The sequence below is a fragment of the Phacochoerus africanus genome, chromosome 4, assembly GCF_016906955.1.
Source record: "Phacochoerus africanus isolate WHEZ1 chromosome 4, ROS_Pafr_v1, whole genome shotgun sequence".
Taxonomy (NCBI): Eukaryota; Metazoa; Chordata; class Mammalia; order Artiodactyla; family Suidae; genus Phacochoerus; species Phacochoerus africanus.
This window is the reverse complement of record NC_062547.1, coordinates 30,476,521-30,503,015: the sequence shown is the minus strand read 5'-3', so window position 1 is coordinate 30,503,015 and position 26,495 is coordinate 30,476,521. Positions and strand designations below refer to the sequence as shown.

The window sequence follows — 26,495 nt, the reverse complement described above, 5'->3', positions numbered from 1 at the left end:
TCTCGGAGCCAGTAAGTTCCCCGTACCCCTGCCCCCAGCACTTCTTGACCCCCATGAAGCAAGTCACTAGACCCTGAAACACTGGGCTGGCCGCCATAGCTGCATCTCTGCTCTTATGAAGCTGTTGACTAGTTCCAGGAATGGAAAAAAAGGAAAGAAAAAAAAAAAAAACTGTCCCTGCAACAGCACTTGCAAATTGCAGTAGTGAAAGCAGCAGGAAGATAGCAGCTGCTTCCCTTCCACCTTCTAAATCAAGTACCTCTGCATCTAACTGGAGAAGCCGAATTCACACCTTTCCAGCCTCTTACCTGCAGGCAGACACACCACGAGGCAGGTGAAATGGATATGCATGTCCACCACAACTGTTTCAAGACTTGTGTCTTATTTTGTGGCCTCTACCTCTTCCCCTCTCTTTCATCTTGCTCGTAACTAGCTTGAAGCCATCTGAAATAATCGACTTGAGAGGGAAGGCAACACCCTTAATCTGACTTTTGTCTCTGAGCTGGCTCCTGTTTTCTGGCCAGCCTCTTAATGAGGCATTTCCCCAAGGCTTAGGGACACAGACAGCTGGGAAGGTTCCCTGCTTCAATATGCAGTTGCAGAAACTGCTGGGTTTTTTCCAACCCTCTGACGCCCCAAATTACCAAGCTTTTTAGTCGGTTTAAATCAGAGCACCTCCTTTAACAGATCTGTAGACCCTCTACATCTTCGTACAAACTCTGTAGCTCTAGCCTGAGTTCATGTCTCTTTTGTTAATAACTCTGCTAGACGTGGCAGGAAGCCCCTAACACACCAATAGTCTGAATTTCTCCAACATTTCAACTCAGGCCACCGACTAGGAAGTATGACGTTTGCTTCCAGATTATCACAGGCCTAACAGGGCTCCTCAGCTTTCCAATCTGCGATCCTGAACTCACTGCCCACTTTTCAACCACTAAATCAACCTAGATTTTGATTGTAGAGCTTGATCCACTTTTCAGGTACCAAAGTCTCTATAAACAGGGAGATAGTTTAGGCTGTTATTAAGGAAATGTTAAAATGCAGCAGCTGAAATAATAGATAATACACACCATGTAGAAGCTCACCTTGGTGACCCAGGCCTCTTTTTGGTGGCCAGATGGTGTGTCAGGAGACCCTAAACTAATTATGTGGTTTTGCTACACCCTCCTCAGTGCATAGCTTATGCGATGGTCCAGGATGGCTGCTTTAGCACCTGCCCTCAAGTCCACCCTTCAGGAGGTGGGAAGAGGGAAGTTTGGCTTGTCCCTAACGTTGTGGAGCCTAGAGCAAGAATGCAAATAAAGGACCACATTTTTATATGCCGCAATATTTAAAAGTTATTGAGACAACAAATCATTAAATATGCTTTATCTCCCTTCCTTCACAAATAGACCTTCCTGGAAGCCAAGTTGAAATTCAGAGTCAGGGGAGTTCCCATCATGGCTCAGCAGTTAATGAACCCAACTAGCATCCACGAAGACAAAGGTCCCTGGCCTTGTTCAGTGGGTTAAGTATCCAACATTGCCGTGAGCTGTGGTGTAGGTCGCAGACATGGCTCGGATCCCCCATGGCTGTGGCTGTGGCGTAGGCTGGCAGCTGCAGCTCCAGTTCAACCCCTAGCCTGGGAACCTCCATATGCCACAGGTGTGGCCCTGAAGAGACAAAAAGACGAAAAATAAAAAATAAAAAAATAAATTTAGTGTCAGGGTTCCACTCCAGAACATGGGGACATAGGAAGAACTGGCCTATCGCCCATCTCCTTTCTCTCCCCAGCCCTGCCTCCTTGCCACACATAGTGAGTGATGTGATCATGCCTGGGGACACCCCACCTGCACATCCAAACTGTCCACACCCACAAACAGCCAGCCTTTGGCTCCTCCTGGGGCTCCAAGGTATGCACACAGACAATACAGCTCACCCATGGGGTACAAACCTAAGGAAGAGACCTTTGCAGCCTTTGTGTCCATTTGCACAGCGAGTGCTGAGGTTCTGAGTACCCAGACCATGTCCTATAAAGAAGGGCACAGGCTCGAAATGGGCACATCCCCTTCACCCTATTAATTCCTCAGGCCATGAGGCAAGGGCCCTCTTGCTGGAGTCAAAGAGCGATGCCAAGGGAAAAGGGAAGTAAATGGCGCCGCCCCCTCCTCTAAGGATCTGACCTTGAACTTAGCTTCATCTGTTCAAGATGAAGTAAACAGAACTTAATCACTCAGCCTCATCTATTGGCAAGAGAAGCTGGGAAACGTGGCCTTTATTCTCGGAGGCCACATGTCCCACTAATGTTCAGAGGTTCTTTTACTCGCCACAGAGGAAGAGAACAGACATTGGGAGTAAGCTAGCAATCTCTGCCACAGACACATGGCTTTTCACAAATCACACTTTTGTTTAGACAAGTGAGTTCTTCACAATCTGCTTTCAGAGAGGTGAGTTTGGAGGCAAGACAATCCTGTCAGTTATAATTGACGGTCAAAATAATTGCACACCTGAGCATTTTTCCATGGGCAGCCGGTGTGCAATGTTCCAACTCTGAAATTTTGTCTAATTTTCAGCTCAGTCGGGAAGAACCAAAAGAATTTTTTCAATTCAAAGGATATGGTAGGATTATGACATTCAGTAAAACAATTTTAATCTGAAACCCTGAAAATGAATTGGGTTTTAAACAAACAAACAACACTGAAACCTAAAACCTGACCATGTTTTGGCAGAATCTTTTCCAGAAATACTCCACCACTATCAAATGCACACTTACCAATGCAAAAAGAGCAAAAATATGGTTCTGGCAAGATTTCCACTGCTTTATTCATATGTATGATTAACACAAAAGTTACCAAAATTAGGCAAATGCATATTCCATATTGTAAAATGTGAGCCAGATGTAGAATAATTACGATATAACATTGCAGTGGAATGCAATGTTGTGGCGCAGCAGAAACAAATCTGACTAGGAACCTTGAGGACATGGGTTTGATCCCTGGCCTTGTTCAGTGGGTTAAGGATCCAGCATTGCCGTGAGCTGTGGCGTGGGTTGCAGACGTGGCGTGGCTGTGGCATAGGCCCGCACCTACAGCTCCAATTGGACCCTTAGCCTGGGAACCTCCATATGCCCCAGGTGCGACCCTTAAAAAGACAAAAAACCAAAAACAAAACAATATAACATTGCAGTATAATTCTAGAATGGTTATGGGAGTTCCTGTTATGGCTCAGCAGGTTATAAACCCTACTAGTATCCGTGAGGATGTGGGTCCGATCCCTGGCCTTGCTCAGTGGGCTAAGGATCCAGCATTGCTGTGAGCTGTGGCATAGGTCTCAGACACAGCTCAGACCCCACATTGCTGTGGCTGTGGTTTGGCAGCTGCAGCTCTGATTCAACCCCCAGCCCGGGAATTTCCATTTGCCACAGGTGCAGCCCTTAAAAAAAAGAAAAAAAAAAAGAATGATTATGGAATAATAGGAATAATGTAAAAGTATAATAATTGCGTAATGGCATATAGCATTGATTTTTTTGGCAAGTTGAAATAACACTCTGAAATCTTGTGAAGAAATAATAGTGATGAGAAATACATCAAAGCCTGCTTTATCTATTTCATTCCTTCTCTCCTCCTCCTAGTGCCCCCAGAAGGAAATCAGTCTTTCCGCAAAGGAAATGCACATCTTTTCATGACATGAAAGAGACACTGAGCACTACTTTAACCCCTGACTTCTGGGCTGGTGCAGGCATCAGGTGTGCATTTTCCTGGTCAGGAACTAAGAAGGGAGCCCATGACACCAGCAGGAGCTCACACACTGAGGGAATGCTTCTAGAGTGTTATCCTTTTGCTGTGACCCTCCGCAAATGTTTAGCTGACCACTGATTGTCTCCCAGAATCCATTTGCTCTTTCTTCCATAGTAATAGGCTTACTGAACATTTTAACACATTCTGAAGCATTTCCCATCCTCCCTCGCCTCCAGGACGGCCATGTCTGTTCAGGACGTGAGTGGAAGTGATGTGTCCAACTTCCAAGTCTTGTCTTCTTGGCCCCTTCTTCCCACCAGCTGAGAAGAGCAAAAACTCAGCCTTGGAGCCGGAAGTAGAAGCCACTTGTTGAGGATGGCAGACCTGTCCTTCCAGCTCAGAACTGCCTACTTCTGGACTATAAAGTGGGGGAGATATGAACATCTGTCTTTCTTAAGCCATTTTTTTTGGAACGAGTCAGGATGTCTCTGTATTAGAGTTATTTAGCCTATACTCTCATTCATTCCCTACCGTTCAGAGCAGTGCCTCATAACATGGAATATGGCTGCAGAAACCAGCAAATCACGCTTTAGGTGAGGGCACCACAGAGCTCTTAAAAGAATCTGGAATGGAGTTCCTGTCGTGGAACGAATCTGACTAGTATCCATGAGAACGCAGGTTCGATCCCTGGCCTCGCTGAGTGGGTTAAGGATCCTGCATTGCCATGAGCTGTGCTATAGGTCAGACGCAGCTCAGACTCTAAGTTGCAGTGGCTGTGGTGTAGGCCAGCAGCTGTAGCTCTGATTGGACCCCTAGCCTGGGAACCTCCATATGCTGCAGGTTCAGCCCTAAAATAAAAAATAAAAAAATAAACTAAATGCTGAGACTTAGCAATGAGACCTGGCTAAATCCAATATCCTGGTACTGGTGCTTATAATAATATATTTTTCATTAAATTTGTAGAGCCATTTCCTAGCCTTAATAAGCTCACTTTTTTTTTTTTTATCTTGTCCCATGTGTATTGTTATGAGTCACCTCAAATGCCTCTTGGAGCAAGAAGTATAAATAAATTAATACCTCTAATAATTCAGAAAATGCTTCATATCTCATTTGATTCTGATATCAGTCCTGTGAGGGAAGGATTATTCACCTATAATGGCTAAGGACACTGAAACTAAGCGAGCGAAGTGACTTACTTGAGGTCACACTAAAAGCGAGTGGCAGAGAGAGGTATCAAACTGTTGCTGGCTGCCTCTCTGAAGGGACTAATGTAGAACCTACATGTCCAAGGGGTTTACAAGTTTTAATTTAAATTGACTATGGGAGTTCCTGTTGTGGCTCAGTGGAAATGAATCCGACTAGGAACCATGAGGTTGTGGGTTCCATCCCTGGCCTCTCTCAGTGGGTTAAGGATCCAGCGTTGCTGTGAGCTGTGGTGTAGGTTGCAGACGTGGCTCAAATCTGGCATTGCCATGGCTCTGGTGTAGGCTGGCAGCTGTAGCTCTGATTCGACCCCTAGCCTGGGAACCTCCATATGCTGCAGATGCAGCCCTAAAAACACAAAAGACAAAAAATAAATGAGATTAAAAAAATAATAAATTGGCTATGTTTTGGAGTTCTCTTGTGGCACAGTGGGTTAAGGATCCGACATTGTCATTGCAGCAGCTCGGGTCTCTGCTGTGGTGGGGGTTTGATCCCTGGCCTGGGAATCTCTGAATACTGGAGGCACAGGCAAGAAAGAGAGAGAGAGAGGGAGGGGCGGGAGGGAGGAAGGAAGCAAGGAAGGAAGGAAAAGAGAGAGAAAGAAAGGAAGGAGAAAAAGAATTGGCTATGTTCAGCTATGTTTTAAAGAAATAAGAAAAAATCTATTAGGAAGTACTTTGAAAGGTTAACCCCTCTTTCTGTGATTGTAATGGAAAGTGCGACTTTTCAGGAAATATCATGAGTTTTAAAAGGATTAAAACAAATACTCCTTCGCTAAGGGTTAAAATGTCCTCTAGCAATTGTTTTTGTTGAAAAACAGCCAGGACCTGGTGGTTTCGTCTTGGCAAAATGTGAAAACTATCAATTTTTTGGTGGTGGTATTTGTTGTTTGTTTTTTATTCCTCAATGAATTTATCACATCTGTAGGAAACCTATAAATTGATTAAACTTATACTAATGGGTATTTACCTGCAGTTTGTCTCAAATCCAGATGGAATTTAGATACATTTTCTGGCCCCTTCTGTCTGGGAACTGTGCATGCCGGTCACAGGTCTGGCGGGCTAGGAAAAGAGGAATTGGGAAGAGAACTGTGGAGCCAGAAAACCCAATCCTGTGTGTCTGTAGGATGAGTGTAGCCGCTGACTCAAGAAGGAACAAAATATAGATGGTGGCTCAGCCCAACCTAGAAACAGAGAGAGAGAGGCAGAAGGGGGAATAATCTCTGTCGGGCTCACCTTGGCACCCTTGGAGCCTCAGAGCAAAGCACTTCTGCTGTTGCTTTTTTATCATGACCCAGGGCTTCCCATGGGCCTAAGGGTGCCTTGGGGAGGAGCTCCCCTAATCTGCCAGTGCACTTTGCCAGCTTTGCTATTCCCCCCACCCCTTGTAGCAGTGAAGAAAAAGGACCCATTAGTCCAGTGGGATGGATCACTGCAAAGCACCCCAACCTCTGCAGAACCCTGGGAGTTGTCACACCCTTCCCAGATCCCTTTGCCTACAGAGAAATCATCATTTTAGACAAGGCATTCATGGAAAAAATAGGCAGGCAGCCAGCCAGATAAGCATCTCCTGCCTCAGCAGCACCATCCTTTCTTCCCAGAATCTAGGCAAAGAAAATCAGGCGGAAAAAATTTTAGCTCAGATATGTAAGGTATGTTGTTGGCCCTGGCCTCAGAAGCCCAGGTATAGAATGAGAAAGAAGAATACCTTGATTTGGTTTACAAGATTGGATATATACAAGATTTTTTGTATAGTTTGATTTTTATTGAAATCATTACTCAAGGTCTAAAAATGTATATATACCCCCACAGCCGTGCAGCTTTAGTCTAAAGGAGGTCACCCATGCTAGGCAGAGTATCTCACAGCAGATTTTTTCAGAAGACAGATCTGGGGTACAGCAGCATCTGAGCATTTACATGTCAAGTGTGTAAATGCTTTGGAAGCCTCAAAGGGAAAGTGCCTGACACACCTGGCAAGCCTGGAACCTGATCTCTCCTTCTTCCTCCCTGCTTCACATCGCACTGACATGGTGCACAGGAGGAGGCTTAGAAAGGGAGAAAACAAAACCCACTGCTTGAGAACGTAGGCTGCATGGTAAGCTCACTTCAGTAATAATCAGCCAAAGCTTGCAAAATCACACACGGATTCACATGTTTCCAAGAGCCATCCTTGGGCTTTTTTCAAAGGACGTGGGTACGCAACCAGCTTTCACACTGTAACATTTGCTTAGAAGCATTGAATCACATCACCCCAAATTTTTGTGCTCAGAAGGTACACACGAACAGTATTTGACTTTTCTTCAAAGCCACTCAAGCTGAAAGATTTCCAAGCATGTCACACGTCACATTTAGCTACTTCTGCTATGAAGGGCTTCCAGCCAACTGGCTCACACTCATTGCCTAGAGAAGCAGAGGAAGAGAAATTTTTAGCAAATAGGTAAGCTCCTGAAATAGATTGTATGTCTCTGGTTCGGAATAAACTAGACTAGTTCCCTCCTTAAGGTTGTCGGAGCAGTGCGACCCTTCCACCAAATGCATCTTAAAGATATATTGAGGGCATTCCCATCGTGGCTCAGCAGTTAACAAATCTGACTCGCATCCATAAGGATGCAGGTTCAGTCCCTGGCCTCAGTGGGTTAAGGATCTGGCGTTGGCATGAGCTGTGATGTAGGTCACAGACACAGCTTGGATCCTGCATTGCTGTGACTGTGGTGTAGGCCAGCAGCTGTAGCTCCAATTCGACCCCTAGCCTGGGAAACTCCATATGCTGCACGTGCAGCCCTAAAAAGCAAAAAAAAAAAAAAAAAAAAAAGATGTATCTTACCGATAAGCAAATCACGTCAGAATCCAGTTCATTATTTAACACCTTCCTAACTCCACAAAGCTTTTTCCTGCCCTCCCCACCCCCCACCATGGTTCTGCTTTGTCTCTGCCTTTCTTGCAGACTTAACTTGGACTGCTTACTCTGAGGGCTACCTGGGTGCTTGTCTCATGCCTTTTACTGGAGCTGTAAGGCAACCCAGAGTGTGGAGGGCGCTCTGTTCACGTCTCTTTTTAGAAAGCCTTGTTTCCAGTAGATTCTAAATATTTGTTGACTCCAGTTGAGTTCCTACCCAGCCTAATCACCATTTGACCTCATCTTTGTGAGGTCCCAACCAAAAGTATTCACATACAGGCACACATGCACACTTCTTTTAACGGTAACTTCTACTTCTTTTGTTTTGGTTTTTTTTTTTTGGTTTTTTTTTTTTTTTGTCTTTTTAGGGCTGCAGGTGAAGCATATGCAAGTTCCCAGGCTAGGGGTCGAATCAGAGCTGTAACTGCTGACCTACACCACAGCCACAGCAATGCCAGATCCAAGCTGCACTGGCAACCTACACCACAGCTCACGGTAACACCGGATCCTTAACCCACTGAGCAAGGCCACAGGTAGGACCTGTGTCCTCATGGATACTAGTCAGATTCATTTCCGCTGAGCCATGGCAGGAACTCCAACTCCATCGGTGACTTCTTTAAGTTTCAGAGGGTCTTCAGATCATGCGTGTACCCTAGTCATTATTCCTTTGCTCATTAGCAATAACTACAAGATCTTAAATGTTAACTCAGGTGTATCATTGTCTCTTTCCCTCCTGCTCCCTCACATGGACATTGATAGAGGTAACACAGAAAAGACATTCGTAACCTCAGACTTTAGAGTCCTGCTTATCTTTTAGATTCCTGAGCCTTTCACACTTTGATTTCTACTTGAAAGCCTTTCTGAAGCTAGGGTATGAAGAAATAAAGAATTGTTTAAAACCAAGGAACAAATAGGTCTTTGAGTTCTTCTTTATTATGCAGTAAATAGACATTTAATGACTTAAATGACGAGCTGGGTGCTAAGGATACAAATAATACTGCATTTATATTACTGAGTGGATAGTATAGCTTTTCTGGACCTTTCTGACATCTTTGTTGATCACGTATCTGTATAATACTGTCTTTCATCCTAGATGTATTTGTACCAGCAAACTGAAATCAAGGAAGAATATTTTCATAAGTTATTTTAAATTTTTTAAAATATTCTGATCCTCTGCACACAGCTTGTGTTTACATGACAATAAACAAGCCTTTTAGCAGGAAAGAAACTAGCCAGAACATATGCTGGCAGATCACAATATTTTGACAAAAAAATTAAAAAATGGTTTTTCCATTTTTCACTTGGGATTTTTTTTTTTTTTCATAGTGAAGGGAGTTTCCAAATAAAGGGCTCTAGATCGTTGTCACCAGGTCAGTTCACCTCCTCAAAGGCTTTGCTTAGTCATCGGGGGCTGACCCTATCCTGCCCTCCTTACCTCTTGCTGCCCACATCCACTCTGCCTCACATGACAAACATGTTCCTTTGAGATCTTTTTTGTTGTCATTGTTGTTGTCCTTTTAGGGCCGCACCCGCTACATATGGATGTTCCCAGGCTAGGGGTCGAATTGGAGCTACAGCTGCCGGCCTACACCACAGCCACAGCAATGCCAGATCCAAGCCATGTCTGTAGCCTACACCACAGCTTATGGCAGCACAGGATCCTGAACCCACTGAGCGAGGCCAGGGATCGAACCTGCAGCCTCATGGATACTAGTCGGGTTTTTAACCCGCTGAAACACAACAGGAGTTCAGATTTTTGTGAAACAAATCATGTGGTCTGGGAGCCCTGATATTACAGGAACTCGATAGAGGTCCTTTTGAAAACCAAAAAAAGTTCTTTTGAAAACCAAAAAAAGTTCTTTTGAAATATGAATATTTCTCCCTCTAATTATAGCAGTTGTTTTGTAACCATGGCCAGTTACTAATTCTCTTTAAATCAACCCATATCTTCAGAAAAAAGTTAAGATAGGGAAATGTTCGAAACTACAACATACTTTTGGAAACATGACCCAATATCATGCATAAAAGCAAACTTACCAAGACTTGTAGCTGATGTTATGACTGAGTTAACGGAGCATGTGAAAAAAAAAATGACCCTTTGTATCATTTTTTTTCATTTTGTCAACATGACATGTGTCTATGAAAATTGTAAGTTCCTTAAAGAAGGTATAACCTTGAAATTAAAATCATCAGGTCAACATAATAGATGAAGGGAAACAAGTCTTTGTGGGAATCCATAATTGCTGAAAAGCTACATTCAGTTGAATGACACCATCTTGGAGCTCTAGCAAAAAAGTGAAAAAAACCGGAATAACAACCCTTCCATTATTATGTGATATTTTTCAATTATGCTTTTATTGTGCATTTACATGTTTTCATTTCTACCTAAATAAGAAAAATCTGAGTACATTTAGGCTTCGACGCTGGAAATATGCCACTAAGATTTCTGGTCCAGTTTCTGTAATGACTACAATTTGTAAAATCTGGTAGGAATAGGAAGTGATTATATTGGGCTTCAGTCTGAAGAATTGTTTTAGCAGGAATTTTATATGCAAGACTAAATGCTGATCAACAGAGCATAATATTGTATTCTGAAGTGTGCTAGCAAAAGCAAAATTAATTATTTTTTTTTCTTCTTTCTTTCCTTCCTCTGAAATCTTCTGCCATAGCGACTGCATTTGCCTCCAGACTTGTCAGACACAGTGAGCCGCTCAGGCAAACAGGATCTGGCAGAATCCGCCAAGCTGCTGGGCCCAGGCTGTGGCATGATGGCCGGAGGCGAGAAGCACCTGGACTTCTAGTGATTCCTCCTTAGTCGTTGCAGGCAGAATTATGTGACACTCTAATTATGATTGCTAATAGCTTATGTAAATATTTTTCTTAATGATTTGACCCTCCAATCCTTGAAAAACACAGTTAGGATTGCAAAAGGAAGCCACCGTTCTTCATTATTTTAACCAACTTTTGATACAGAAATAGTACAGCAGAAATACTTTCATTTTAAAATTGTTTTAGGCTGTATCTAGAGAAAATAGATAATTTTATTTTTAAATAAAAGCAAATAAAATGTCCAAAACTCAAGATGCCTTACAGTGGTCATTGGTGTATGTGTATTTAAGGCACTCACGGTAAAGTGCATGTTAACAGTGGATAGCATATAAAACATTATGAAATTCAAAATTGTAAATGAAAAACATAGGTTCTCTTCATTTCTGAAAAAGATACCTCCCACCCAAAATGCTAAGGTTTCTTTTTTTAAGAAATGAAAAAATGTGTTTGCTAATATATGAAGACGCTAATAAAATGAATTTGTATTTATGCATCCTGTTATAAAATTGATGAGGACAAAATAATATTTGGGGATTAAGACCCCATTAAAGACAATTAGTCTGCTATAGTAGTTAATAAAGAACCTGAGTGATAGAGAGCTTAAAGAAGTTGATAATCTCTAGTATGCCTAAACAAAGTCAGCACTATGAAATTATGTCAATAAACATGATTCAGGATTGAAATTCAAACCGACAGCTACATTAATGCGAGGATACTGGGAAAGAACATGTATTGAAGCCTGGTGAGAAATTTTTACCAAACATTAGTCTGAGACAAAGCAGAACACTGAAGCTAACTGAGATTTCCATTGCATCGGGTAAACCCTTAGTTAAGTAGGAACGTTGGTGGGTGTGTACACTTATAAGCATATAAGCATGACTTTGGAGATATATAGCATTTAACCACTTTTCATATGAAACACTCGTTTTTTGAATCATATTGCCATATTCTCAAAGCTTTTGGCAAATAGTAGACAAAAAGCAAGAGTAAAAAAGTAACTTGCATATTTAAGTAGAGAGTCTCAATTTTTAAAAAGCTGCTTAACATCTGTTAGGAGAAACTGAATTTCCAAAATATATTTTCAAATATGTTAGACTATTTTGAAGCAGTTATAGCTAGCATTTTTAAGCAGTTTGCTTTTAATATACCACAAATTATACTTTATTTGTTCTTGACAACATTGCAGAAAACAAAGGCTGGGTTTTTAAAACTGTCTAACCAATATGATGAATGTCAGTCACTTAAAAAAAAAAACCCACTGTAGCATAAACACATACTGTATACAGCTTTTATTCAGAATTAGAATAATTGAATCAATGACAGTGATTTGCCAGGATGTCAAATCTCTCCATCATATCCTGTCACTACCAGTTTATTTTTTGTGATCGAAATCAAAAAGACAACTATTTTGTCACCTGCTATTTCATTAGTACTAAAAATCAGGTTTCTTCTATTTTTTTAGAACGTCTGGTTTATTTTTTTCACTTCTTTTAATTCGAAAGACAAATTCTTCCCCATTTTCTTTTCAAAATAAAGTTTAGAATTGATCTGTCAGTTAAAATTAAAGGGCTTTTATATTAAGCAAAGGTGCTTTTAAAATTTAAAGCAACTTCAAAAATCAATTTAGTCCATAGATAATAAATAATACGCAGATACTTCACAAAAGCTTTGCTATGTCCTTTGAAAGCATTATGAACAATCTGAATAAACTCAAGTGAATATTTTAGTCGGGTTATTATTTTAATAAGTCTAACCTTTTTCTTACCGTGTTGTGATTCATTTTATACAAACACGCAGCGGAACAATTACATATCATTTGACTCTGAAAAGGAAACGTGAGGTCATCAGATATGAAAACTGCTTGTCAAAAATACTTAATAGGTCATTGATTTACTACCCTTACTACCATGTTTATAAAATTAACAGCCAATTACTAGTTAATATATGCTTTGCAAATAGATAAATACTATAAAAATTGAATATGCATATTGGAACTCTTAAATATAAAAGAAACTTTTCAAACTGAGTAAAAGTACGTTTTGAACAATAATAGTACCTGGGCTTTCCAAAAATCAGATCCAAGTGCTTTGTTGTTCTGATTCACTAGGCAGGCTTTGTAAAAATAAGCTGCTGGAGAGGGATGCATATTTTTGTTTTTCTGATTAAAAACCCACCCTAAAAATGTATTTTCTTTCCTTCTGGAAATATCAATTATCCATATGCTAATAACTTACTAGATAAAAAATATCAATCCTCAATAATGCTACTGCAGGTATACAAGCCATCTTGATATATTATGAAACATACACTCTATTAACAGTTCTTTTTTTCGATTATCAACTTGTCTCAAAGATATTTAAGTAACAATGCCAAATAGTATTTGAGAGTCCTCATATCTTTTAAATGTTTCTAAAAACTTCTAAACCCTCTATGGTATTCATTTCTTACGCTAGATTTGCCTTCCTTTAACATGAGGTAAATATTTTGACTGCTAGAGTCTGCTCAGGTGCTGGAGTTCTAAGACCTTCTGAATTTCTTTTCAGTAGCCACCAATTTCCACTTTTCTCTTCCATTTATTCTTTATCTCCACCTCCGGGATCTGCAAATACTAACACTAGACAAAATAAACCTACTTCAAAAGGAAGCAACAGTCTGCAATCAATTCCCTGTCTATCTTTTTAAGAATCAGACACACAAATGCGCATACAAAGCGAAAGTGTTGGGGGGGAACCCTATTCATTTGTTTAAGCCCATTAGGAATGTCATTTCTAAAGCATCATGTTAATGCTTTCCAAAGATAGTCACCATCAACACCACCAAATTTAAGCAAGACTAACCCTAAGTACTTAGGGGGTTCGAACTTTAAAACTGAACAGTGCAATCATTTAGAACTGAGGAGGGGAGGAATTTAATACAAAATAGATGAGGTTTATTCTTGAGGTACAGAAAAGGAAAAAATTTGTGTTCGACCTTGGTGAGCCAAACATGCAGAAAAGAAAACCCTTTCTTTAAAAAAGAAAAAAAAGTCTTGTTAACATTCAGGCCCAGAGCAAAAAGACATAAGCAGAAGATGGACACCCTCCTAAGATGATAAAAACTCACAAAACAAAGCCAAATCTTAGAATACTACTGTATGAACGACCCTTGGGAAACCTAGTTATGAATTTAAAAAAAAAAAAGAAGAAGAAGAAGAAATGATTATATTATGTCAAGAAGCCAGTTGCTTTCCACTTAAGAGGAGGCACAGCTTGGGGTGGGGGTGGGGAGGAGGAGGTACAGAAATTCTGGGAATTCATTATAGTCACAACCATTTGTTTACTTGGAGTAATTAGAATGTCTCCTACTCCGATATTCAGCTCGACTTCTGTTCACCTGGTCTCCCTAAGTCAGGCAAGTTTGGAGAAAAATCATAAGCTGTTAAGTCTTGCAGTTCTGCAGAAGACACCACAAAGAGATGGCCAGCATCCCGGAAGATAGCATCAAAGCATCCCTGAAGAGTTCCCACTCATAAATATATAAATAGTCCTATCAATAAATAAATAAACGAAACATGATTTCAAGAATGAGGAAAAGGCCACCTCTGGGCACTGCTTCCACACAGTGCCTGCCATGCTGTCCCCGGGGGTGTGCCTGGAGCTCCATTCAAAAGGACAGCTCATCTTCCTAGGGCGAGGACAGAAGACAAGGCCGCCATCCCATCCTGCTGGACCACAGGCTTCTGCAGCTAAGCGGCTGTTTCTGCAGACCAAACCAGGCTGCTGAGCCACTGCGCCCTGGCAAGCCTGACCCTCAGAGGACACGCGTACGTGCCCAAGCGCACACTCTTCTCCACAGTCACCGCACTCCCCTGCTCCCATCCCCAGCTCCTGCACCCACATGCCACACCCCATTCGCCAAAGTCTCTGCTCTCTGCACAACAGAGCCGAGGGCCAGGACTGGCTGCCTGACCCTGTCCCAAATCATAGCCAGTTGGAAACCGTCCCTTCTTGCAGGGAAGAAGTGAGCCAGCCAGCAGCTGCCGCGTGCGCGCACGCGCACGCGCACACACACACACACACACACACACACACACAGAGCCCTCCTCTTGCGGTTCCCTGGGCACATGTCCCTCAGGGAATGTAGGCTGCAAAATGTCAGGAGGTAGAAATATCTGCACGGGCAACTGTCCCAACCGTGCATACATGGGCACACTTCACCCCAGAAGCGTGCACACAGGCAGGGCAGGCTGCCGGTGAAACACACAACTCGCGCGTACACAAAAACTGTAGTCAACGTGTCCCTAAATGCACAGCAACTCCGGTGGAGTAAAATTATTAATATACAGCATGCCGGAAAGATGAGCACAATTATCTGTTCACAAGTAACTCTTTAACTAGAACATAGTAGATGTTAAACTAGAAAGTTACTTTTTAAAGCCTCCAACGGATTTCTCTATTTCTGATCATTTGCCTTTGGGGAGTAAAAACAAAACAAAAAAAAGAGCAGAGTACGATTCAGTGGAGGTGTGTCTTTGTCCCCCAGAAGTTTTTGCCTGTGCGAGCATTTAATTTAGACCGCCAGACCCCTAGCCTTTGACTGAGGTTTGCAGAAGAAAACTTATCCATATTGACTTATATGTTCCACAGAACAGACAGAAATAAAAGTCTCAGACAGGCCTTTTTCATCCAACAAAGACTTATTTTTTTCAATCCTTTGCTTGGGCTCAAGCACTCCTGCCCTGCGTGCTGCCACTTTAAACATGATCAGATCTGTGCTTCATTGCAAATAACAACTGACCAACAATGGGCCCTGCTTCATAGATTTGGGAATGTTTGGCTTAAGCTGCCAATGACTGAAGGCCTTTAACTCCCACCGGCCAGTCACAGTCTGCTTTGTTGTTGTCTGTTGATGTGTCTGTGCTCATTATTCCTTGACATGCAACATCCCCCCTCCACCCTCCAACCATCCACAACCGCACAGAAAGCGAGATTCAAATGGGAACAGCTGTAGTGGTTCAATGGGAAATGATGCCTCTTGTGCAAAGGGGAGGGAGACAGAAGAGGGAGAGGGCCTATTTGAGAAAGGCAACAGCTTTCAGGGAATCTTGTATAAGAAATCTACTTTTGAATATACTTCAGTGAAATCGCTGCTGAAACAGGCTGACGATGGAAATCGGCCCAGATTGAAAACGCCAGCCCTAATTCAAAATACAATTCCTAGTTAGTAGCTTGTTGCATTTTTTAATTGTATCTAGACTTTAAGCTTTTGATTAAATGGCAAACTGGGAAACGTTACCATTTTGTATGTGTACTGTGGGTATAGATGGGCACAGACCTACACACGGCTTTAAGTGGAATTTTTTTCTAACACATTTGCGATTTGTGATCTCTCTAAGACCTATTTCTTTAAGGATAATCAGAATTTAAAGTATGTATGAAAGTAACCATTGGTTAGAATGTTCATCTAACATGGAAACAAAATTTGTAACACCACACTATAAGGTTAAAAAGAAAATAGTATAATAAAGGAAATACAAAGGCTTTGGCATGGTTTTTTTTTTTTTTTACAATCAACAATGGTTAATTTTGATATGTAGTTGTGAACAACTTCAAAACACTTAAGTTTAAAACTCTTGCAAGCACTTTTAATTGATTAGGAATGAATTCTAGATGCACAAAATGATTGGACTGTGAACAGTAATACAACTATATCTAAGAACAATTAACTTTTGCTGGCCAAAAAAGAAACTTATGATTGCATGAAAATGTGTATAAAACATCTATAGCGTATTCTTGTCAAATATAAATGAAATTAATTTTATTATAGAAATCATTCTGAGGATTTCTAGGGAAGACGAATACTTACATTTTGACATAAAACAAATTGGATTATATCGAAGACACACTCTACCTTTTAGCTATCAACTTTTTTCGTCCTTGAATTTATAGCTTACCCTTTTTTCGCACATAAACTTCATCTGTTAACAACCTTTGGAAAACCAACAGATATTTCTTACATAAATCTAGTGCATGTTGTTCCAGGTTTAATTATATGCAAAGGAATGATACAAACTTGGAACATCAGTCCATAAACTATGAACAGATGGGTAGAAGTATTCGATATATCTTGATAAAACTCTTAAATTCATGGCAAAGCTTGTTGATCATGATTTCCTTTGTTTTTTGTTGTTTTTAACACCTTCATGACCAACAGGGATCAAACATCCATCCAGTCTACGTTGTTCTTTTTTCATTATAACATACAAATGCCCATTTACAAATAATACACTAAAATGAATAAAAGTTTGGATACCAAAATGAAGATTTGTTCCAACTGATATAGCGCCTTCTGTATACAAAGGTCCTTGTTTCAAGTCCATTCCCCAGTGGTACAACACAGGACACAATTGCAGAACTGAAGTGCTTCTAACAGCCATTTTTCTTTCCTTCCTGAACGCCCAACTGTTGTATCCACAGAGTCACTGACTGAGTTAACACAATATATCCTTTCTTTTTGTTTTTTTGATTGTTTTTGTTTTTTACTGTAATCTTGGCCAATATTGAGACATATCAGGTTCACTTCCAGGAACTTGAACTGGAACTGACACACCAGGGGAAATGAGTCCTAGAAGTGGATGAAAGAAATAGCCATGTAGATATTCCCTTTGAGAGACAGGCATGGAGTATGAATTTATAAGATTAAAAAAAAAAATCTCTGGTACCTTCTAACATTTCAGCTGTATTTTTTTAATTTTCTGAAGTCTTACAAAGAAAAGCAGCACCTTCAGAAACCAGATGACATGTTTACACACACCTATTGAATCCCAAGCCTCCCGATGTCCCCCCACTCCCAGAAAAAGCAACTCCATGTGTTTGTTGTGTGGAATTTTAGCAACAAAACTATCCTGGAAAACCAAAGCAGTAGTTCTTCAGTTGCAGTGAAAGGCACAGAGGAGCTAGGAGGGAACGGAGAAGTCTTCCAATAAGCTTCAGGGGGCCTTGGAGTTCCCGTCGTGGCGCAGTGGTTAACGAATCCAATTAGGAACCATGAGGTTGCAGGTTCAATCCCTGGCCTTGCTCAGTGGGTTAAGGATCCAGCATTGCCATGAGTTCTGGTGCAGGTTGCAGACGTGGCTCGGAGCCCTCGTTGCTGTGGCACTGGCGTAGGCTGGTGGCTACAGCTCCAATTGGACCCCTAGCCTGGAAACCTCCATATGCTGCGGGAGTGGCCCCAGAAAAGGCAAACAGCCAAAAAAATAAAATAAAATAAAGCTCAGGGGCCCTCACCATTGAGCTTTGGCTAATATACTAATCTCTCCTGGGAAAAGTTACATTTTCGGGCCTTGTCTTCATATACAACGTCTGTGGCCACATTCAGGACCAACAACTTTGGTCAAGTCACTACTTAGCTTGGCTGAATTTCCCTTTTCGATCAGTTTTCCCCAGGAAAGCGAACAACAGAGCGTTAAACACACCATCACACAAGGCCAGGAGGTTCTTTATAGGTAAACTTGGAGAGAAGGGCGATCACCTGGCAAAGGAAGCTGCAAAGGCCACCTCTACGCAGCCCGCAGAGAGCAGCGGCTCACCTGTGGAAGTGGTGCCCGAGGTGCCCATCGGCTGACTGTTCATGTGTGTCTGCATGTGGGGGGGGGTGTACGTATCATAACTCCGCCCGTTCACTGAAGGGCTGGTGGGCAGCATGCAGGAGTACGAGGAGGTCTGGCTGGGGACTGGGGGCTGGGAGGAGAAAGGCAAACCCGTGGTTACTGAGAGACACATCCGCAGCCACATCCCCAGGCTCCCTCCTCCCCCAGGAACTCCGCCAGCAAGGCTGAGCATTAAACATGCCCTCAAGCAGAACACTGGAATTCCACGGGGGAAGTCGAAGACCGGCCTCCAACCAGGCCTTCCATCGGCCACTGCTCGAGTAAAGCTGTCTATGCACCGAACTCTTTAATGTACCAGCAATTCAGATATTGTCCACCTAGATGGTTGACATTATCCATAAATAAATAAGGTTTTTGTCCGTTTTCATCTCGGACCTCTGCTGGCATCTTTAGAGAAGCTATAGCATGAGGACTTCCATAAACACATATCCCCACCCCTGCAAATCCAATCTATTTAGAAATCCAGTGGCATGCTCCTCAAACCCCCAATCTCAAGCTTTGAGGCAGAGAACAGTAGGAGGAGCTCTGTCAAGTTTAGTTTGGGGACCTTGAGAGCTTTCCTTTTCATGGTTGGACTTCTGGATGTGAAGATTCTTAAAGAGGCAGATCATTAATGATCTCAGGTTAAAGAAGTCAGAAGTGTCAATAAATACTGAGCCCCATCCTGAGAATTAGCTGTGACTTTCTTACGGACCCCAAAATCAAGATTGGGTTTTATCCACAAAATTGTGTTGCTACCCTCTAAGTGCTTGGAGTCATGGTACTGAAAAGATAAACCTATATCCTAACTAAAATAAGAAATACGTAGAGCTAGGACACAACCCCTCATGAGCTCTCGTGGAGCTATGCTGGGGCAGCAAGCTTGGGATGAATTAATAGAAGCATAATGTTAGGAACAAGGGAGGTGAGAGTACTGTTCTGCCCTGCAAACTGAGAAATGTTCATCATTCCAAGATCCACTTGCTCAGAGAGCGTGACACGTAAGAGAAGGTTCAGAGTAGGACACACCCTTTGTAAAACAGTTGAAATTTTTCATCAACAGGGTAAACTGATGCCCAGAGAGAAGAGCCCTCACCCCACTCCAAAGTTCATAGAGTAACTTTCTCTGAACAGTAGAATCACTATTTTGATTTTCTTTATGCTTAATGAATGTATATATGATTTGAATGATATAGTTGTCTAATTTTTAAGTCAGTGTTTGAAATAAATTGACCCATACCAGTCTACGTGTGGAAACAACCCCAAGAGAATAGCAGCATCTATTTAATAGTTTCTAATTTTTTCTCATATACACATTTTTTTATCTTTGTAGAAACCTAGACATTGCTACAACCTACAAACTGAAGAGATACTCGGTGGCCTTATTAAATTCCGAGGATGACTGCTAACATCGGGTTCAGAGACAAGAAGGCCTTCAGGGCCCTGAGAGAATTTCAACTTGCATTTGTTTCTAATTCCAGAAATCACTTCCTTGAGGCAACCTCAACTTCTGGAAAATTCCAAGGCAGTTGTAGCAACACCAACTAATGGGCTGTTAATCCCATAATTTACATAAATTGCTCTATGGCCAATAATACCCAGATGCAATAAAAATAGACATGTGAATAATTCTTCTGAAGTTGCTTATCTAGCTACTCCTCCATTAGTCTAAAGACTGTGAAGCATTTATTTTGGTGCGATTTGGATTAGAAATCCAGCAAAAGATGTTGAGCGGAGAAGAAACCATCTGGGTTAACTGCAGATCTGTTTCCATCAGGGGCTCTCGGTGGCCCATCTCACACTATCTGGCATGTCTAATTGCTGCACAAACAGAACAGGAGTCCTGGGGAAGGCTCTGCAGAAGGCTCACCATAAGACCAAGGCTTTTTCCTTATCAAGAAGCCCCTCTCCAGCTCCCAAGTTCTTTCATCACAAAGTGTTAACCTACTGCAGGCCTAGTATATGTAGGGGCTGATAAATATTTCAGATGGAACTGAGAGTAGGGGCACACTGATATACCCAGCGACTAGCATGAACCCTTCCAGGCAGCTAGAAATGCCCCAAACTCATCACACGATTCATGGCAAAGGTGCACTAAACTTCTAGCAAATACTTAAGTGAAATTAGACAATGAAACACCATCATCATATGCTATCACTCACATGTGGAATCTAAAAAAAGGACACAATGAACTTCTTTGCAGCACGGATACTGGCTCACAGACTTTGAAAAACTTATGGTTTCCAAATGAGACAGGATGGGGGGGGGGATGCACTGGGGTTTGGGATGGAAATGCTGTAAAACTGGGTTGTGATGATTGTGGTACAATTATAAATGTAATAACATTTATTGAGTAATTTTAAAAAATAAAACTATACAGAAAACAAAAAAAAAACAAAATATAACAAAACAAAACAATTTCTAGCAAATTCTATTTCTATTCCTTTTTTTAAAAACTCTATTCTTTTTTTTTTTTTTTTGGTGTAAGATATAAAAGAAAACTTGCCTTTCCTCTGTGAAGTGTATCACACTAGGCAAATGTAAATCCCATTTCTGATCCTTTTTTTCTTCCTCACTAGATTCTCACAAACATCCTAAATAATGTCCGAAATGCACAGAAAGAGTATATACTTACAAACACATTAATATAATGTGTATTGGGTATTCTAATCCCTTACTATCTAATCATTTGACCACATCATTTTCAATTTCTGATTCAAGTTCCACTGGTTTCCAAAACCTGTCCCATTCTCACCCAACATTATCAAGCTTCCATGCTCAATGAGCAAAAGGCAGATCAACTTGACTGAACATCAGGCTTTTTAATTCGTTAAAGGCATGAGTCCATCAATTAATCAGTCGACTAAACAGCTGGATGGACCATTTGCATCTCTGACTTGACTGGTCAAGCCCATCACAGTATCAAGAGAGGCTCCCAAGGATACATACAGAGCCAATGAGGTCTGCAGGCCCCAGCCCCTTCCTCACCTCCTCTCCCAGGGGCCCGTTAGATGGGCAGCCATGGGCCTCACTTACTTGCATAGGCAGGTTATTTGCCATGGTGAAGCTGGGCATGGGTGGCAGAGCACTGTAGGTGTTGGTGAGGGCTGTGTCTGTTCGGCCCAACATGGAACCAGAGGTGAAGGAGGAAACTGCAGGGAGAAGGACACACAGACGGTCATGATGAGGCAGAGCCAAGGGCAGACAAGTTGAAACACAGGTATTGGTAGTATTCATATTTCAAATTACCAGGTGTAGTGGGTTGTGGGATTGGTTGGTAGACACTGGTACTGAAACTACTGCTGATGGGGATATGACTAGGTGTGTTGCTGGCCTGTCTTCTCTGATTCCTCAGCTTCTCTTCTCTTCTCCATTTGGCCCTTCGATTAGAAAACCATACCTGGGAATCAGAGGGAAAATGTTAGCCCTGTGCCTGCTCCCAGCTCCACCCCACCCCTCACAGGACCACTATCCTCCACCCTCAGCCCCCAGTGTGGTAAAATATTTAGCAAAAGAATCTATTGCTACTATTTATATAAACAAATGGTGTCCTTAGCAGCACCTGTGTCTCTAGAAAAGGCAAATGGCATGAATTACAAAGCATCAACGCACAGCCCCTGCGTACCTGTATTCTCGCTTCAGGTAGATCTATTTTGGCTGCTAGTCTTTCTCGGGCAAACACATCTGGATAATGGGTTCTCTCAAACTCTGAAAGAGTAAGTTGCATTTTTCTGTGTTGTGCCAGAACTATACAAAATGTGTCAACCAAACCCTCGATGGAGTTGGTTCCCGCCTCCCCACTTCTGTCACTTCCAAACAATTCCCTTTAAAATGATACTACTATTAGCATTAGGAAGAACTATCCCACCAGAACCAAGTTCTATTTTCTTTGGAATGCCATTCATTCAAGGTCTCTTCTGTGGCATGAATTAGCCAAATCATCATTTTTTTTCTTTATGAGAAGTCGGACTTTTCATCTTTGAATCACTGATACATGAAAAGAAGAAAGAACACACAGAAACACACACACACACACACACACACACACACACACACTGAAAAGATGCCCAGGAAAAAAAAAAAAAAAAAAGACAGAAAGAAAAAAGAAACCTTTTCAGGCCTCTGTGCAAAGGCCCCAGCTAAATTTAGCTCTTTGTACTGAAGATGTGGCATTTACTTTGATTTACTGCTTCTCTACTTTGAAAAACTCCATCACCTTTCTCCAGGGCCTCAATTTGCTCTTGGGTAAAGGATGTTCTATTTCTTTGCAGCTTCCGCTTCAGCTGAAGTCGCATTTGGGCCTCATCTGAGTCTTCTCCATTGGAACTGATGGAGTTGGTATTCTCTCCCCCTCCTTCCTGTTGCTGGCAGCCATCTGGAACAAAAAGAACAGGACAGGAAGAGAAATTTGGAATAACTTGGAGCCTCCGAAAGGGGCCTCATATAGCCGTAAACTCTAAGAGCAGTTTATTCTGAGTCTCACCAAAACATTCCCAAGGCAACTTGCTGGCCTTCTTTTAATAAAAGCTGTTAGCGCCATTTGTTACCTGACCACCGGGTTCTTTGTTTCTATTTTTATCGAGATGAGGCTGTATAACTGAGATACCTATAGAGTGGTGTGTCTTTAAATAACAAAACAAGTGCTAAAGTTTGCAATGAAAATGATCTTTCATAAGTAACCTCCACTCTCCAAATGCCTCCCCCAGTTCCTTCTCCTCAGAGAATTTATTTACCTGTGGCTGTGTTGGGAAAATAGAAGAGTGACGTTCAAGATTTTGGCTGATCTATAATCAGTAATTCCTAGCTAATCAATTAGATGTTGATAGGTTTGTAGAAAATGCTATTAAGAAACCAAACCAAGCTTGTAATCTTTAAAAAAAATATTTATCTAGTTTTTATTTGAATTCCGCACAGTCAATTTCATTTTAAAGGTTGTGAATTTAGAAGTGCTCGCATTGTTCTGCAGTTTTATTCAACTATTGTATGAGTGCGCTCTGCCTTGACACCTATTACGAGCACAGCTGTAATTATATCATCACCAAGAACAGGCTATAATTGCTGAAAATGGAATTTTATATTTAGATAAAAGGACTGTCCATTCTTTGTAATGTGTTGCACCAGAGAAAAGTAAGATTTCTTTTAAATTTTTAACGTGTAATTTTAAAAAAGAAATAGGAGAGAGTTCACTAACTAGCTCAATATGCTATGCTGCAGCTGAATCCTTGGCATATCATTTAAGTGGTACATTTTTAATTAGGGCATTTCCACCACTTTTAATGTAATTTCTATCATTAAACAGGGGAAAGTTTGATTGTTTTCTCTTGCTACTTGGAGGGCAAGCTAGCTGTCTCCTCTTGCACCTTGCTAGCGAGGCCACAGCCTCCCGGAAGGGAAGGACCCAGCTCTGCCTGGGCCTCCTGGGCCATTGCCTGCTGGGTCCTGAGTCTTGGGTCCTGAGACCCCCAGGGGATACCAACAGGGGCAGCCCCCTCCCTTCCTGGAAACCTGGGGGGGAGGGCTCTCTAGGGGCGCCTTGGTGGGAATCGACTTGGCCCAGGAATATCATTTATAACCTGGAGACAATAGGCAGCGCCATCAAAGAGTTCAGGGAATTGTGACAGGATCTAGTGGGATCTTTTCAGGAACTTTGAAATGTTTTAAAACCCCAACTTTCTCCCCCATTTAAACAGGCGGATTCATCGGCACTGGCCACCATATGGGCCCTTGGAGATCTATTGAGATGACCACCAACACTTGAATAGCGAGGGGCTGCTTTTCAGCGCCGCACAATGCCCCGCGAGTAAGGGAAACTATTAAACTCCTGGGGCAGGAGCGTTGGCAAACTTTCGTGGGCAGAATTTTGAGGCCACAATGAGCGCGGACAACAAAAGGATTCTCTTGAGGCGTGCAGCGGGCCACATTGTGTTACAAGAAGCCCAGTCAACAGACTTTTCAGTGAAGTGTGTTAACCCCTCTGCTCTGCTATCATTAATCACTGTCCGGAGAGCGGTCGCCTCAATGCTATTTAGGGCGCTTGGCTGGGGGGGATGGAGGGTGGATGGGGGGCCCGGGGCAGGGGGTGGGGGGACGCAGGGGCGGTGGAAGAGGACCCGAGTGTGGGGGGAAGTGAGGGGGGCAGGCGGGGAGGGTGGAGACCAGGGTCAGGGGTTGGGGGAGGGAGTGGGGGGACCAGGGGAGGAGACATGTCTAGAAGGATGCAGGAAGAAAGAGGGTTCCAACGAGACAGGCCAGAAAGGTATAAGAGGGAGAGAAAAGAATGCTGAGAGGAAAAAGAGATAAGGGGGTGGAAGGAGAGGGGGCGAGAAAGAGAAAAAGGGAGATAAGGGAGAGAGAGAGACTATTAGCAAATGGGCCCTGGCCCTCCTTTGGGTGTCTTGCTCTTCATCAGAAAAGTGGGGGTGGGGGGGGGAGGCTACTTAGCTGAGGGAGAGCAGCTCATTCACGTGTGCAGGCACCAGTGTCGGTGCTAATTTACTGCCCCGAGTTTCCGGGTGACTTTTCAAAGTGTTTTTCAGGGAATGAAATGAAGAGCCCCTTTTATTTTCAGATTCCACCAACGAGGAAGACTTTAGAAATAGACCTTTTGGGCCAACTAGAAAGGCCCATCAGTTATTGCTTTTGGAAAGCGCAAACAAAAACCTGCCATCATGCGGCGTTTTAGGGAGGGGAGTGCTGTGCAGAACACAATCCCATCTCACCGGGGTGGTCACTCACGCCTTCCAGGAGGCCCCACCCCAGTCCTTTTTTCTGGCACATTCGACCTGGACAATTAAACAAAGCTATCCCGGTCTGCCTCAGAGGACCCTGCAGAGAGCATTCGCTGTTCCAGTTTGCTTCACTGATATTTTCCTAATTTTAAAACATGGATATTTGAGCACACTCTCCCTCTCCCTTCCTCCCTCCCTCCACCACCGTCTCTGTCTCTGTCTCTGTCTCTGTCTCTGTCTCTGTCTCTGTCTCTCTCTCTCTCTCTCTCTCTCTCACGAACGCAGGGCAGGCATAGCGATGGTCTTGAGAACTAATGTTTAAGGGGAGGAAGTCAACAAGGATGAGGAGAGCTCATTTTTGAACCTCTTTGGAGAAAACAAACACGCGGCAGTGGCTTTAGAGGCCGCTCGGCAGAAACCGGAGGCTGCAGGATCCTTCCACGACCCCGGTGGAGCGAGCGTGCACCACTCAAAGTTGGCTTGCTACTTTCAAAGTGGCAACTGTTCGCAGCCAGGCGGTACTGCCGCCGCCGGAGAGGTCACTCTTAGACTGGCCGCGCAACCCTCATCCGCCCCTGCGCTTTTTTGTTTTTTTTTTTTTTTCTTTAGTGGATTTACCTTCTTCTCTTAAAGCTTTTAGCAAAATAAAACTAGAAGTCGGATCTCGAATTCCCCACATGATAAACCTAAGTGGCAGACAATTAAGATATCTTCTTTAAAAGGCGACCCCTCGGAGCGCAAAGAAGGGGCCTTCAATGGGCGCCGTCCACCTTCCAGCCTAATCCGTGAGAAGGCGAGTGAAAGCGCCTCCCATTATCCCAGCCCCAGGACCATCTGACGCTAGGGATAGGATTTGTTTCCTGGAAGAAGGAGAAGAGAGAGAGAGAAAAAAAAAAGACGCTGGGAAATAAAATCATTCCTTAGTTTCTTAGTGTCTGAATCAGTGAGGCGGAAAACAAGCAAGAAAAGATAGCAACCCGGTTGCGGCACCTTTTCAGCTCTGGAGCGCGGATCAAAACATTGTAGCATCTGTTGAAAAAGAGACTGACTAAATCCTATAGAGGGCCTGGGTATTACTGGGGGCGGGGGGGAGGGGACGAGGGAGGAGATAAGAAAAAAAGTGTCTCCGTGATCCCTAAAACCACCAAATCGCTGGAGAATTGGGGCTGGATAGAGTTGTCTGTTGTTGTCAACCCACGTCGTCACAATTTTATTCACCGCAGCATGGCATTGATCAGATGGAAACCATATTTGTCTCCCTCTGAGACCTAACCTCGCCTTATGCTTTCGGAGCAATGGACTCTTTAAAACCCCAAACCGGCTTCCCAAGCCGGGAAAGAGGGCGAGGGACGGAGGGACGTCTGAGGATTCGCGGGACATGTCAGCCGTGGCCACCCGCGCCCCGCGGACCCCCACGCCCGGGACTCGGAGCTCAGCTGGCGCAACGCGTCCTCCCCACGCAGCGGGGGTGGCGGGCGGCGCCCGGGGACTGAGCAC

The 26,495-nt window shown here is 42.8% G+C and overlaps 1 protein-coding gene across 18 annotated transcripts in view; it reads right to left on the bottom strand.

Moving 5' to 3' along the window:
• Positions 1-16,417: 16,417 nt before the first annotated feature.
• The window catches only part of PAX6 (paired box 6), a 29,458-nt gene continuing 19,380 nt past the window's right edge, over positions 16,418-26,495 (bottom strand). For all 18 annotated transcript variants that reach the window (XM_047776061.1, XM_047776072.1, XM_047776067.1 and 15 more), the window contains 6 exons: positions 22,487-22,645; positions 21,896-21,978; positions 21,520-21,670; positions 21,307-21,422; positions 18,211-18,361; positions 16,418-17,246 (listed from right to left, as the gene is read on the bottom strand). In XM_047776061.1, coding sequence (XP_047632017.1) covers positions 17,161-17,246; positions 18,211-18,361; positions 21,307-21,422; positions 21,520-21,670; positions 21,896-21,978; positions 22,487-22,645 — 746 coding nt within the window. In that variant the 3' untranslated portion in view covers positions 16,418-17,160. The remainder of the gene's footprint in view (positions 17,247-18,210; positions 18,362-21,306; positions 21,423-21,519; positions 21,671-21,895; positions 21,979-22,486; positions 22,646-26,495) is intronic.